This window comes from Pyrus communis, chromosome 4 (assembly GCF_041283825.1).
Source record: "Pyrus communis isolate YQ-2024b chromosome 4, ASM4128382v1, whole genome shotgun sequence".
Classification (NCBI taxonomy): Eukaryota; Viridiplantae; Streptophyta; class Magnoliopsida; order Rosales; family Rosaceae; genus Pyrus; species Pyrus communis.
Genome location: NC_142568.1, coordinates 19,514,384 through 19,528,896, shown reverse-complemented (window position 1 = coordinate 19,528,896; position 14,513 = coordinate 19,514,384). Strand labels below are relative to the sequence as shown.

The window sequence follows — 14,513 nt, the reverse complement described above, 5'->3', positions numbered from 1 at the left end:
GTAAAATTCGGAATAAGTAGAGATGGTATATAAATATAGTCTGATATTATTTATTAAAAAATAATTTTTTGTAGGGTTATAATCTGGATGGAGGCTAAACATAGTCCTTTCGGTTAGAGATAGCCTAATAGCCCTTCACTTAGCCCTCACAGCATTGAAAGGGCTTAGGCTGCCCGTTTTAACCATTGTGGGAGCGAAAACCGAACTGAGACAGACCGTGCGGGAGCAAAAACCGAACTGAGACAGTAGATTCCGGTAGCATGCATTGTCAAAACTAATTTACAAAACGAGAAGTAGGTTTTATGATGGTTTTCCTAAGCCTAAACCAACAACTTTGTAAAGTACCCTCCTGCTTAATTTTTCGGTTGCGAAAATGGTGCATGCAAAATTGTGCGCTTTACGCCTTAACATTAGAGTGCTAAGGCGTCGCAAGGTGAGTTCTCCCTTAACGCCTTAACATTAGAGTGCTAAGGCACGCGAGGTGAGTTCTCCCTTAACACCTCTGCTCGAAAGTAACGAAAGTAAAAATTGAAGCGGAGAATCTGAAATTCAGAATGCGCAAAATACGCCTAGCTGCATCATCATCGTCACCATATAGATTGGAACTGTCCTGCTATAAACATTTCGACTTCATTTCAAAATAACGAAAAGCCTTGGTTTATGAAGAAAAATGCTACAAAGTCTTTGAGTCGAATGATTCTGCTGACTAATGGCAACAGCAAATCTATAAAGCGCACCAATCTAACGAAATTCGAATGCATCACAAACTGGGAGAAGACGCAGATACCAACCGATATACAAGGTATATTCACAAAGCTGCATCCCGGTTCGTAATCTGTACGACAGTATTTCACTTCCTCCCACCTACCATACCTTGGCCGGCAGCTCCTGACAAGCTAGATGATGCATTGCTGTTTGTCATCTTGAACTTTCCATCTGCATTGCCAAACACATTCAGATCTTCAAATAATCGGTACGAGGGAATGTAGGGCTTTTGTCCTGCTGCAGGGGCAGGGCTCCTAGGACCAGGGCTCACTGAACCTCCGTTGGTATCTATCCCATTCATTCCCCTTGTAGGGAACGAATTGAAGTGCTGCAAAGGTCTAGCTGATTGTGCTGGCGTATAAGATGTGGTGGCGTTGGCACGAGGAGTCGATGTATTATTGGTGGAAAAATGATTTTGGTTAGAATATCCCGGTGAAGCTGCCCATGGTGGGGGAGGGTAGGCAGACGTGTATTGAGGATATTGAGGTTGAAATTGTGACTGGAATTGAGGCTGAGGTTGAAATTGTGAATGAGGTTGGAACTGTGGCTGCTGGAGTTGAGATTGAGGTTGTGCTTGTGCCCATGGAACAACATAGCTGTTAGAGGACCCCATCCCAGGATTTCCAGGATAAGGCTGGGAAGGATAGGGATTTCCTTGTACGGTGGGGGCAACAGGCGCCTGATGTGTGTTGCCATTAGATGCTGGAACTTTGTGAGGGTCTTGCGTGGTGTGAGGGTTAGATGGTGCAGCATGAGGGGTGGTGTCAGGGGAGGCAGCAGTTGTTGATAAAGTGATACTCAGAAGGTCGATCATGTCCTGCTCTTTTGTAGTCTTAACTGGTGCAGGTGGATCAGCCAGAACTAACGCATTGCTCGGAGTGGATGTTGTAGCTGCTGAGGAAGATGGATCTATTGTGCTACTGGTGCTCACCAACGCCAAATTATCATTATTTCCACCAGATGTGTTTTGAGGAGGCACGGACCGTGGTTTAAAATGCCTGCATCCATAGAATAAGTGCAACACTTGTGAATGAACTTTCACCAAACTATGAGATTAAGATTGATACTAGGTATACCAAAAGTTCTTTATGCAAGTTATCATTAAATCACAAAACGGAAGAAATAAATGGGGGGCCAGCAATGGTTGAAACCGTTGACATAAGAAAAAGAAGTTCTATGACCTATGAAAAAGAAACAGAAAGCAGAGAAAGATGGCCAGTCATGCACAAACCTTCGAGCTAGCTGTGCAAATTCATCTTCCTCTTCTTCGTCTTCATCAATCTGGAACCTGGCCATGTTACCAACTGGTGCAGATAGATTGGCATTAGGTCTTGGACTAGAGTCACTTGTGCTGGACTCTTTTACTTCAGCCTGCTTGGAACTTGATGGAGACTTTTCAGTCGGTTGGGGACTAAAGCTTGTAGCTTGAGCCGGCACAGGCAAACCAGAAACTATAGCATCATGTTTTGCAAGCAGATTTTGCATTCTATCGTTCAAATCGAGACCCCGAGCAAGAAGTTCTTCATCTCTGGATATTACCAAAAATGTGTAACGTTAAATATTCACTGCTTGAGTATGTTTTATGCGCTGGTTAATTAGAAAATAGAAGTGACGTTGAAACTGTTAACTCACCCAGTTGTAGTTAGCATATGGATTAGTTTTTTCTGGTTGGTACGACATCCATTGACAAGCTCGTCTATCACTTCATCTTTTATGGCCTACAAACAAAGAAACAAAAGGTAAATCTCTTTACCCATAAGTTGTGAGGAATAAGTTGAAAACACCATAGTTCCTCATACCAAACGGTCACTAGGGTTCACAGCTTGCAGCATGTCATCTAAGAGCTCCATAACATTCCTCATAGAATCCAGGCTTGACAAACTAAAATTATTAAAAAGAAAAATCAAGCAGAGGAATGAGCAGAAGATAGATCTTACAGAATTCCTTAACAAGAGCACTCACAAATGCAGAACTGGGGAAACGGTAAGGGCTAATAGGTAATCAAAAGTAGAGTCAAACTCACCTTAGATTCTCCATTTCTGTAGCCATTGTTTCATCAAGCCTTCTTGAGGAATTGCTAGGTATTCCGTATCCAGATTGAGCATGCCGCAATGTTGTATGTGTAACAGGTGGTGTAAATATTGGAGCTGCTTCTGATGCATGCTTGGGAAATTCTACACCGGAGCGCTGTCATTCATGCAGTACACTTTATTAATTCATTAATATCTCTTCAGGTTGTCATATACAAAAGAATCATTCTTTACACAACAGCCACTATTTCCAACCTAACAGAAATAACTGCAAAAAGAGGGAGGGTACATCCATTAAAGATGACTCGGAAATAGAACTTGAGAGGTTCTAATATATTGTGTACTACAATTGATGTGTATCTGATTATATGCACTCTTGATTTGGTATTGCACCTCGATTGTCAATACCAAACTTGAAAGACGACAATCATAAATTAAAAAATCTGAGCCAGATCGCTAAATGTATACCCTTAGTTCCTCGCATGCCCAGTAGTACTGAGGATGTTTTCCTGCAGGACCACCAAATGCCTCTTGCCAAGAGTCCAGCAATATCAAGATTTTTTCTCGAACCTGCATATCTGCCTAAAATTCCATACATATGTTTCAAAGTGAGATTGAAATACTTAACCAAAGAAAAACTAACAGGACTTGTTAAAGTAAAATTAAACAATGGATAATAGGCGAAACAGAATAACAAAAAGAATACGTCCATCGTTTGGGTAAAAAAGGTTCAACAACCATCAATGCTTAAACAAAACGAAAAGGCTTTGATGCACCGCATAAACACACACTACAAAAGATGCAGTAAAGAAGTCATGAGAAGAAATGTCATAAAAGTGTGAATACTCTAAATTGAGACATTGCCAACATGTCATCAAACTCAAAATTTGTATTCAAATCCACAAGAACAAAGCTTATCTAAGACGTAGAGAGGCCTTGAAAACCAGAAAGAACTTTCCATTTGAGCACTAATCATTCTAATACCAAAGATACATTAAAAAGAAACCCACTTGCAGGATTATACAAAATGACACCCTCAAAAATACAGATTGGTGTGTCTAAGGTATAACAGAATAAACAGGTTAATAGCTTTCAACAAAGACCGCAAACCTGAAAGGAAGTGCGAATGAAAACCCAGGGTAACAAAGTCCTCAGAAAAACCATTTTAAAGGCCATATGTCTTGTTAATAGATATTCTAAAATAGTTCCAGATTTCCGGTGCAATATATTTGAAGACATGAATGCCCTCCCTAGACTCAAGATTATTTATCATTGATGAAAACGAAAGGCTCCAATGACAGCTTAACGAAAAAGAAACAGAAAAAAACATAACCAAAATTTTTCTCTCTAGCCCAAAAATACACTGCCAACAACACATTCAAGACTTACCCTCTTTCTCACAATTTTAACCATCTCTCCTAGTATATTTCTCTCTGCAATTTGAACATGGACATAATCCCCACAGTTCTTCACCATTGTCTCCAAAAGCTACAAAAGTAGATTAGCACATCATTAGCCATAAGTAAGGAAACGTTACCATGTCTGACGAAAAAAAAATTGGAAGAAGATAAAAAGGCTTCCTATAGAAAATACCGTCAAGGCTAGAAATTGAACTTTGGGGCTCTTATGCTGCAACCTTTTCTTAACAGCTTTTACGACATCTTTTGCCTGCCTGAGAAATTTAACACACACCGATCAATGAACAACCACAAAATAAGAATTTTGTTCTACAAAAAAGATAAGGAAAAACTAGAACAAACTACAACTTAAAAGAACATGAATCAATTGTATTTGGTAAGACTAAAACCATGAATATAATTCCGTAAAAAGCAGAGAAGCCCCTTTAATTTGTTTCTGTCCCCACAAAGGCAAAAAATTTGGCAACAGGGGAAGTAATTAATATAGCAAAGCGTTAAACATTGTTTGCACCAGAAATCTGCATATATGTTGAAATTTAGATGTCCTTATTGAAAGAGTACTTTCCGCCTCTTCGAATTTCCAAATAATTGACATACTCCATCAGTTTCAAACAATTAAACAATAAAATGATTCAAAAACTTCAACATCAATCTCTTCCTCTATTTCTCTCATACATAAATACACACAAAAAATTACAAATTCTAACGGCAAAAAAAAAGAAGAAAAAACATCATGGACCCTTTATTATTATTATTATTATTTTATTGGTATTACACAGATAACATCGAACTGATAAATTTCCAATCAATCAGAGAAACCCTAGGCTGAATGAAATGCAAAGTCAACTCAAAAAACCAAAACAAGAAGAAACAAACAAAACCCAAAAGATTGAAAAGGCAAAAGCTTTGAATATATACATGTATATACACATATACACATACCAATGATGAGAATTGACGGAATCGCAGATGTCTATGTTCATAGTCCAATCAGGACTTATCAGAAGATCGCTCGTCGCCTTGTCCACAGCCACACTCGCCGAAGACGACGTTAACGAGGACGTCGCTGCTATCATCTTTCTCTCTGTCTCTAGACTTCTCTCTCTCTCTCTCTCTCTCTCTCTGACCTTTCGGTGGAGCAGAAGCAAAAGAAAGAAACTTTCCCTCTGTTTGTAACGGAATCCGCAACTAAAATGAAAACCCACAACTCACTTTCCCGGAAAATTCCCCCGCCATGATTATTTCTTGTTTGGATGGGTGGAAAATCTGGAAACCCTAACAAGAAAAAAAGAAAGCTTTCGGATTTTTCACTCTCTGAAAGAAATCGAATTTTGGATTCTTTGTTTGTTGTATTTGTATATATTCCCAAGCTGTTGCCAAGTTTAGCATGCTTTTCCTCCGAACTAGTTCAATTTCACCAGCCCACGCGCCACGTGTAATAAACGCGCCAACAGCCGCTTCGGCATAACCGCAAAGCTCGCCACATACGGTCGCTATACTGTATTTTTGTACACGTCGGACCTTGGAAAAGTCCTTTTTCCTCTTTTTTTTCTCTCCTTTTTGCCCTTTCATATTTTTTGTTTTAACCTTTTTTATGTTCACTTTTATTTAAAAGAAAATAATTTTAGCAACGTTGTTTTTATTTTTTATAACAAATGATGATATAAGCCTTAAAATAGACTAACAATAATGTAGTTCGACCATGATTCAAGTTGGATAAATAAAAGAATAATGCAAACCTGAATTTAGCTAAATTTCTTGACCAGGTTCAAATCTCTTAGTTACAAGTAACGATGAATGTCATTCCACCATACTTCAAATTGGATAAATAAAAAAATAATGCAGTGTTTCTCGACCAAATTCAAATTTTTCCTAATAACATAAATTTAGTATATTTATCTTATCATTATCGAAAATAAAAACTCAAATAAGAATTAAAGAACCTTAATGTGGAGATGATTCGAAAAAAGATATAAAGGGGAAAAGGAATTATATAGAAACCATTTTATTATAAAAATAAGTTAATTTATTATTTTAATATTGGTTATATGATTTATTTATTTATTTATTTGATGAGGGTTTAGTGGGCAAATGGTGAGTGGTGATGATAATTAGGTAAGAAAAGTCATGAGGGAATAATGGGACCTTTTTGTGTTTGTGGATAGAATTAAGGAGAAGAATCACTAGTACGACAGTCTCTGTGGGGGCCGGCTTTGTCTCTTTTCTTATTTTCTCTTCTTCAACAATGTATCCTTTTATTTAATATATATATATATATATATATATATATATATATATATATTCCAATATTCATTTTATTTCATTGAAAAGTCGGGAAGAAAGTCAAAGTTCCATTACAAATTTAACTGGTAATATGGGGTATAGCCAAGTTAATTAAGTTTATATAAGATCCATCCACCTATCAATGTGAGATTCATTCTTAACAATCTGTATCGAATAAAATTAGAATGAGTGTAGTTTGTGCTTTCTCAACTCAACATTCTCAATAATCTGTATGGAATAAAACTAGGATGAGCGTAATTTGTGCTTTCTCAATTCACATTCACGTGGTGCATATAACATGTGTACTAAAGTGTCGTTCTTTCTCGATTCACTTTTATGCGGTGCATGTAACATATATACTTTGTAAGTGCTTGTTACGCTCACACACTTCTCATTGCAGAAGTATAGGAGCGTATAAGGATAAAGCGTGAATAGCTACATTCTAAATTTAAGTTTTAAGATTCGAATTTTTAGTGTAAATTAAGTTGATAAAATCATATACAATTTTTCTAAAGTGATTTTGTCTTTTATGGATTATGATGTGAGTAAATTTGTCGTGACTTAAAACACAAGAGCCTCTCAGGTTTTCTTCTTTTATTTTGCATGGATTCATATCATGAGATGCTTCTGCTTAATTTACATATATTTCCATCCGGTGGGATTTTTTTTATAACAAAAAACCTTGAGATCATCAGCCCTTTTAAAATTTTTGTGTGTGGATTTTGCTTAGCAAATCTTTGCTGCCAATTAATAATTCTAATAATAATAATTATATAATCCTGATTATGATAATTATAATATTTATCAGGATTATTTTATTGGAGTAAGTAGAGATCATGGACAAAATTCGAACCTACACTAGTCCTTGGGTTCTTAGACTTTTGACCTCAACAGTGTGATTGTTGTTACGGATCTACCGATTAAGACCCTAAGAAATATATCATTTCTTATTCACGTATGACTAGTCTATAACAAGTTAATGATACTAAAAAAAACTTCTTATTTGCTACGAATTCAAGAAATTAGAGCCACATCCAACGAAAATTAAATGAAACACTGTAACATCAGCCAAAGCCGACCCTAAGGGTAGCCGAAGTAGGCGTCCGTCTAGGGTCCCCACTTCGGAAGGGCCCCCAATTTTTAGGCGGAGTTAGGTGGGTCTGGACGAGGATGGATGGGAGCTATGCGGGCTTATATGTAAAAGCCGGAATTTGAAAATCTTTTGTTGCAGGGTCAACCTCGTGCGAGAAAGAAGACAAACCTATTCCCAACATCATTTTAATTGCATGATTTTACTTAAGATAGTCCCACCATCTTTTTTTTTATTTTATATCTGCACGTTTTCTCCTCCTTAAATAGTCCCCACCATCTTATTTTTACTTTTTGACTTCTCTCATAAATATCACTTTGTTTATTTTTATGGGGTTTTATTACCCTATTTTAAGATCACACCACATATATCATTATTATGTACCTAAAGGGCTAAAACTCTCACCTTTTTGAAAAATGATATTATTAAATGTTCAAATTAATTAGTTTATATAATATATAATAAATTATTCAAATCCGTTTCGTCCGCTAGGCGCGTATACGAAAATTACTATCCTCTTCACTCTAGTATTTTGCCTAGTTGTAAGATGTTGTCTCTGTAATCTAACAATTCATTTATTTATTGAATGTAATAAGTATCATTGTAACAATAGAAAAAGGATTGGAATTTGGCGTACTAGGTAGAGACTTCTCTTTCGGTTTGAATTGGTTGAAAAATTAGATTATGTAAACTTAATAAGTGCATTTGCATCTAAAAATGCGAGACGAGTAATATACTAATATTTGAGTAATGTTTGTATATCTTTTTTCTTTTGATATTAATTTTTAATGATATTTGATGTAGAAATAGAGTTTTCATGTATTTAGTGAATTTTTTTTACACATGTCAATGTACAAAAGGTCGGGAGTCAAAGAACTCTAGGACCCCATTTCAAAGGCTCGCCTAGGGCCCCCAAATTCTTAGGGCCGACCCTGACATTAGCTATCACCTCAATAGTGTGATTGTTGTTTTATATATATAGGAATCCTTTAACAAGAGGGATCCCTATTTTTCTACAAAAGTGGAGACACACTCTTGACCGTTAGATTGACTTTAATGAAATTATGTAGTTGAAATTAAATCACAAGCCACACAATCTCAACCACACAATTTCATTAAAGCCAAATTCAACAATCAAGAGGATGTCTCAATTTTAAAAAAAAAATGAGAATTCCCCTTATTAAAAGGCCTGTATATATAAGACTAATCGAAAGGGGAATTTTCGTATTAATATTTTGATCGGTTTCAAATCATGAACACGTGAAACTTGCTTTTGACATTTGTCAGTCAATAATTGCCAGCTAAATAGAAATTTCAACGGGACATGCTGGTCTTTTTAATGTATTTATTTACTTAATTTTGATAGGGAAGAGGATCCTCTTTGTATCTATTTGGGGAGAAATTATAGGGATTCTCACATTCTAACCGTTTATTATATATTATGTGGTCAGTTTTCGTCATGTATTATTTGTGTTTAATTTTAAATAAAAAATTAAATGATTTCTAACTGTACAATACACGATAAATAGTTAAGATATGAGAATTCTTATAATTCCAACAATTTGGATTCGGATGGAATCCAATTCCTTTTGATAGGACTACGATTAAATAAGGATAGGGATGTCCACGCCCTACCTCTTCACCCAAAAAAAATGACTTGAAGTCTTGAAAAATAAGGTATACTGCAATTGTAACGTTTCATGGCAATCACAATATGTTATAGAGAAAAATTTACACTTAACATTATGTGATTGACGTGAGAAATTACGATGTCTTTACAAGATAATTGAAAAGCTTTCGAATCGATGGGTATTCATGCCTCTTTCACTTGACGGATTATTTTACAGGAGTTGGTGCCATAGCATATATTCATGTACTTTATGTGTACATTCAGTCCGTCGAATTATTCAGCTAGTAAATTATGCCTTTTGCTGTGGTGATTCGCGTACCAAGGACTACAAGGTTCTGAGAACTTTGAGTCGCATTTTCTTTGAGTCTGGTTCAGGCATCTTTATCTCGACAAATACTTCTGTAGACAGATCAAACGACACAATGAAATGCTGGACGCCGTTTTTCTGAATCCAATGCAGAGCACCGCGGACAAAAGCATTTTCACCATCACGGGTATAAGGTCGAGGGAAGAATTTTTCAGGAAGAACAGGAGCACTAAAAGCCTCTTCCATGAACCCCTGGCTAAAGAATAAATCTCAAATTTACATGAGGCGGTACCAAAGATATCACAAGCCAGACATCTGAAAACCTTATAGTCATTGTTACGCGAATCATAGCCGAAGGCATAACTTGCCACCCATGGGTGTTGAGTTTTCCTCCTTCTAACTAAGGCAGGCGGAGGCAATATCACAACCTTTCTCACATAAGGGTTCCAAATTAGTGTGGTAAATTTGCCATCTTCGAGGCATACAGCCCGTTCCATGTTCCGACCAATCAGACGCGACGATCCCTATGCTGGGGTTGGGATGAAGTAGAAGTAGCAGCAGCTGTATTCTCTTGTTTTTTGTCTTCTTCTTCTTGTGTTTTAATTTGCATGTACGCTAAAAATGGGTGAGTAAGTTTGGAATACTCACCGAATCAAGGGCTGTTATCGAAATGCAACGAGTAAACGTCTCGTGTTCCATATTTGTCTTCTGAACTCCAACTCGGGTGCCTTATTTTTTGCTCTAACTTTGGACGGAAGAAACAAAGAGTAATTAGGGTTTTCAGTCGGGGATTAGGGTTGGGGGAGAGTCCCCTATATACACACACACACATTCTGGGCCGGGTATATTTATTTTGGGCTGGGTTTGTATATAGGGAGGACACGCGCATTCTGGGCCTGGTATATTATTTTGGGCAGGGTTTCATAAGGTTGAATTACTTATCGAATTCGAAGGGGTGCCAACCGTGTCATCCCTGGTCTCCGTTGTTCTGGCTGTTATTTTTTTGATAGAAGGTAAGTTAAACAACATAATTACAAGAGAGAAGCCCAGTTATAATATCCACGCAACACAGAAGTGGACCTCCAAAGTAAAGCAAAATATCGAAAACCAAGTTTTGGGCCCAACACCCAAAAAACCGAACAAACCCTAGCAACTTGTAATTTCCATCGCTGCGGTTGGTTGATTGAACCGTGTAGGTAGGTGTGAATGAATTTAGAGCTTCGGATCAGAGACCTCCATGACTTGCACACTCTGGTGAATTTGATAGTATCTGCTTGATTGTGGTCATTGGCAGGGTGAAATTTCTCGTAACTTCTCCGGACCCGGAATGAATGAATAACCATGATTTGTCGCCAATTGTTCCATCTTCTTTTTTTTTTTTTGGTGTAAAACAAAAAAAAAAAAAAACAGAGCCATTTTATCCAATTTTTTGAAAATTAAAGTCACACATTTTAGAGAGTAATTTCTTGCTGGTAAGTTCTTAACATTGTATATACATTGTGAATCTAAGATCTAATTTATCATCTAAATTAACTCTACAAATTTTTTATTTAAAAAATAAAATAACTTCGAATCTAGTTTTAAATGTAATGAGCGGGTTTTAATTAATTTAGGAACTAATTTTGTTTTTAAAGGCTTCGTCGAAGCCTACACCGACTAGAATTCTGGATCCAGCCTGTAATCCAACCAAATTCAATCCTTAGCAGCGTAATTCTACGTAGCCTTATCAGGTTAGAAGATGATGCAATGTGATACCGCGTCATCCTTATCCCTCAGACAAACCACCCTGATCAAGCTGTGGATTAGACCAAACATCTCTACATTTCAAATTTTTAATTAAATTTCTTTACTTTTTTTTTTTTTTTTAGTCAATCGATCGTATTAATAAGTTAAAGGTTAGAATAATCACCAACGAAATTTAAATTCACACCGTCATGAAATGACAGAACACATTTTCACCATTATTATAAAAGACCACTTGCAATTAAATTTCTTAACTATTACATACAACGTCACTGGTTTATTGTAGAAATGGGGTGTCAGTGTCACCTTGTTTTCTTCTTCTTCAGAACATCACGTTAGTTTTTTATTTTCCTTCTTGATAATATGAGTTTGTGTTTCAAATTTTAAAGGAAAACCCAACAAGCAAATGCAGTTTGCAATTATATGTTACCAAAATTCAATTTCAAAACGGCAAAAATTCCTAACCTGCTAAAAAATCCTCTAGCCATTCAAAGGATAAATTGAGAAATTAGTTTGTAGTATTTTGATATTACAGCATATCTAAGGCATGCAAGGTAACTTAGAAAAGAGCGTTATTTAGCTCCAAATGATAAAATTTAATTTCTAATATGACATATTTAGCTTAGGCTAAAATAGGTCAGGGCTCTTCAAGGGGCTAGTTTTGCTCCGACTCTTTCTTAAGGCTCTTGAAGTGTTAACTTAGGAAGGAGCTGGCAACTAATGGAAACTAGTCGCTTAACACGTTTTAGCCACTAACCTCTCACAATTAGAAGAATGAAATTTACAAGAGCTAGATTTCATAAATAATGGCATTTTGAAAATGCTATGCGCACCAATCGAAAATTGAAAAACCACAACTGGTTAGTAAAAAACAAAAATTGTGATAGACAACATATACATAAGCCAAAGTATTGCTACCAACAAGGGTGCAATGACAATGAGTGGTTGAGTTGGTAAGGATCATTCTATCAAGATCTAGATTGCTAGCAATACCTCTTGTGGACATTCTGTGAAAAAAAAAAAAAAAAAAAAGCCTAAAACAACTTTATAAGTCCTTAAAAAGGCTTATAGTATGTCTTGATCCTGAGGTGGAGTAGCGTTCTCTTCCCCTAAACTTCCTCTCACCAGAAAAAAAATGCAAAAGACAAATATGCATCGTTCATAATTAACATAGGAAGTAGATCCTAGATCCAAATTAACTATCACCTCAATTTTGATTACCAGTTAATCTCATCAAGAATCACAATAAGCGCGACGATGAATGCTTGGTCAATCCCGGGATATACTGTCACCATGAAATTGTCCTTTCCAAACAGCACGCTTTGAACTGTGTGCTTCTTATGCATCTACAAAGTGATTGCAGGAAATAATTAAGTATATGATTGCCAAATTAACATTGCATTAATTAAAATACTAACGTATCATAACAAAAATTAATGAACTTAATCTTAATTACTTGGGCGACGATGGTGGAGGAGTTTCCCCCGTATATGAAACAGGATTGTTCATGCCAACTTCCTTTGACCTTGAAGTCTGGTGCATCCTCTGTAATGTTATGTGCTAAGAAAACATCCAATGTGGTCTTAAATTGGACGACTGAAGATTTCTTAGCACTGAAGATGAGATCCCTGGTTTCTTTGCTATCCCCTCTATAAACTTGCCATCTGTCGTGTGCACTCGTCAACTATATATACACCATAAAACTTATGAATCAGTAAGTCGACTTCAGTAAAAAGAACACACTTTCGACATCTTCTCGTTCAAATTCTTCGCTAACGAGGAAAGTTATGGTTTCATTATAAAATTAATTGGCAATTCAGTAAGTCAACTTCAGTAAAAAGAACAAACTTTCGACATCTTCTCTTTCAGATTCTTTGCTAACGAGGAAAGTTATGGTTTCACTATAAAACTAATTGGCAATATAGAGAGTAGTCCAATTGCAAATAAGCAAATAAGGTTAAGATGTGAGATTCATCCTAAACACGTCTCCTTATGTGGCGAATTACACGCACAACACAAATAGCGAGACGTGGAGTATGTGTGGCTGTTGTGCTTTACACGAAGGACAATTCGCTCTGATACCATGACAAAAGTTGGGTTCTATCATGAAATCAATTGGTAATATACGAAGTAACTCAATTATTTATAAGTACATGCAAGATCTCTAATTTTTCCAATGTGAAATTCACTCTCAACAAAATCTATACATCATTTAAATCGAGAAGCAAATATAGTTGGTATATGGATTTGATTTGCGAATCTAGGACATGTATGATATAACAAATTACCCTTAATAGAAAGCCATACCTTTTTTCTTAGAGTAATAATAGGATACCCGGCAGTGTCAAGCAAGACTCGGCGGTCCTGAAGGCTGAAAAAAAGAGATCCTCGTACTTTAAAAATCATGTTACCAGTGATATCGGCGACTACAAAGTTGCCTTCACGTATCGTTAAAACTTTTCTGACAATTGCAAGATCCATAGAATGGGAACTACAGAAGTGAGGGCTGATGATCGCAGCAGCTGGATTATCGGACGCTATTAGGTCGCGATTAGAATACGCTGACGGAGATGGATCAGCGTATGCTAATAATCGTTCGCCGGCTTCTGCTTCTTTCATGATCGGAGAAATGTTGGATGTCGATGAACACCTGTGATCTTTTGTTTATGGAGAGACGACTTGGCGTTGAGGTTGGTTATATGAAGGTATATACGCCAAAGCGTGTTAAGTATATTGGACATACTCGATTGGAATAGAGGAAAGTCAATAAAAGAAACGGAAACTAAGACTTTTGATCACAGCACTTTTTTGTTTTGGGGTCAAATTTAATGGCATTCTAGAAGGTGGGAAAATTGAAGGCTGCAATTGGAAAAATGAAAGTCATGGTACTCTAAAAGGAGAGGATTTTCTGGGGGCCCAAAACTCAGACGATGTTTAGGCACGAGGTTTAACACATATTTGCTCCGAATGTTGCTTTTCATCTCAATTTCACGAGACAGTTCGAGAGAATGAGAGAATGAGAGAATATGCATGCCACTATTGGAGCTGCCATCAGACAATATTTTGTTTGAGTGTGTGTGTGTAAGTTGTGTGTTAATCTGATTTCTTAACTAAATGATTGAACACCGAGTGGGATGTTGGTTTAGTCAAATTCTTTATGTGCCTCGAGCGAACGAGGACTTAAAATTTAGTATAACTTTGTGTATGCTAGCCTAAAAAGTAAATGAAAGCGAAATAAAAACTAGAA

General features: G+C 36.5%; 2 protein-coding genes across 2 annotated transcripts; both read right to left on the bottom strand.

The window, feature by feature from the left end:
* Positions 1-611: 611 nt before the first annotated feature.
* On the bottom strand, positions 612-5,797 carry LOC137723138 (TOM1-like protein 6). The gene is made up of 9 exons (XM_068462308.2): positions 5,156-5,797; positions 4,389-4,467; positions 4,185-4,283; positions 3,264-3,377; positions 2,789-2,952; positions 2,565-2,646; positions 2,398-2,483; positions 1,997-2,293; positions 612-1,763 (listed from the first exon to the last, which is right to left on the bottom strand). The coding sequence occupies exons 1-9, from the start codon at positions 5,287-5,289 to the stop codon at positions 851-853; spliced, it is 1,968 nt and encodes a 655-aa protein (XP_068318409.2). The 5' UTR covers positions 5,290-5,797; the 3' UTR covers positions 612-850.
* Positions 5,798-12,107: 6,310 nt separating this feature from the next.
* Positions 12,108-13,970, bottom strand: LOC137723368 (protein LURP-one-related 10). Its single transcript, XM_068462551.2, has 3 exons — positions 13,574-13,970; positions 12,723-12,950; positions 12,108-12,612 (listed from the first exon to the last, which is right to left on the bottom strand). The coding sequence occupies exons 1-3, from the start codon at positions 13,883-13,885 to the stop codon at positions 12,484-12,486; spliced, it is 669 nt and encodes a 222-aa protein (XP_068318652.2). The 5' UTR covers positions 13,886-13,970; the 3' UTR covers positions 12,108-12,483.
* Positions 13,971-14,513: the final 543 nt, after the last annotated feature.

Bases quoted from the DNA above. Each gene is read 5' to 3' on its own strand.
- LOC137723138 (XM_068462308.2), bottom strand. From the start codon at position 5,289: ATGATAGCAGCGACGTCCTCGTTAACGTCGTCTTCGGCGAGTGTGGCT. The intron at 3,378-4,184 runs GTAAGTCTTGAA...ATGGAATTTTAG, and splicing joins TTAAAATTGTGAGAAAGAGG to GCAGATATGCAGGTTCGAGA. The intron at 2,953-3,263 runs GTATACATTTAG...CATGAATGACAG, and splicing joins GGGCATGCGAGGAACTAAGG to CGCTCCGGTGTAGAATTTCC.
- LOC137723368 (XM_068462551.2), bottom strand. From the start codon at position 13,885: ATGAAAGAAGCAGAAGCCGGCGAACGATTATTAGCATACGCTGATCCA. The intron at 12,951-13,573 runs GTATGGCTTTCT...GTGTATATATAG, and splicing joins TTATTACTCTAAGAAAAAAG to TTGACGAGTGCACACGACAG. The intron at 12,613-12,722 runs GTAATTAAGATT...ATCACTTTGTAG, and splicing joins CCTCCACCATCGTCGCCCAA to ATGCATAAGAAGCACACAGT.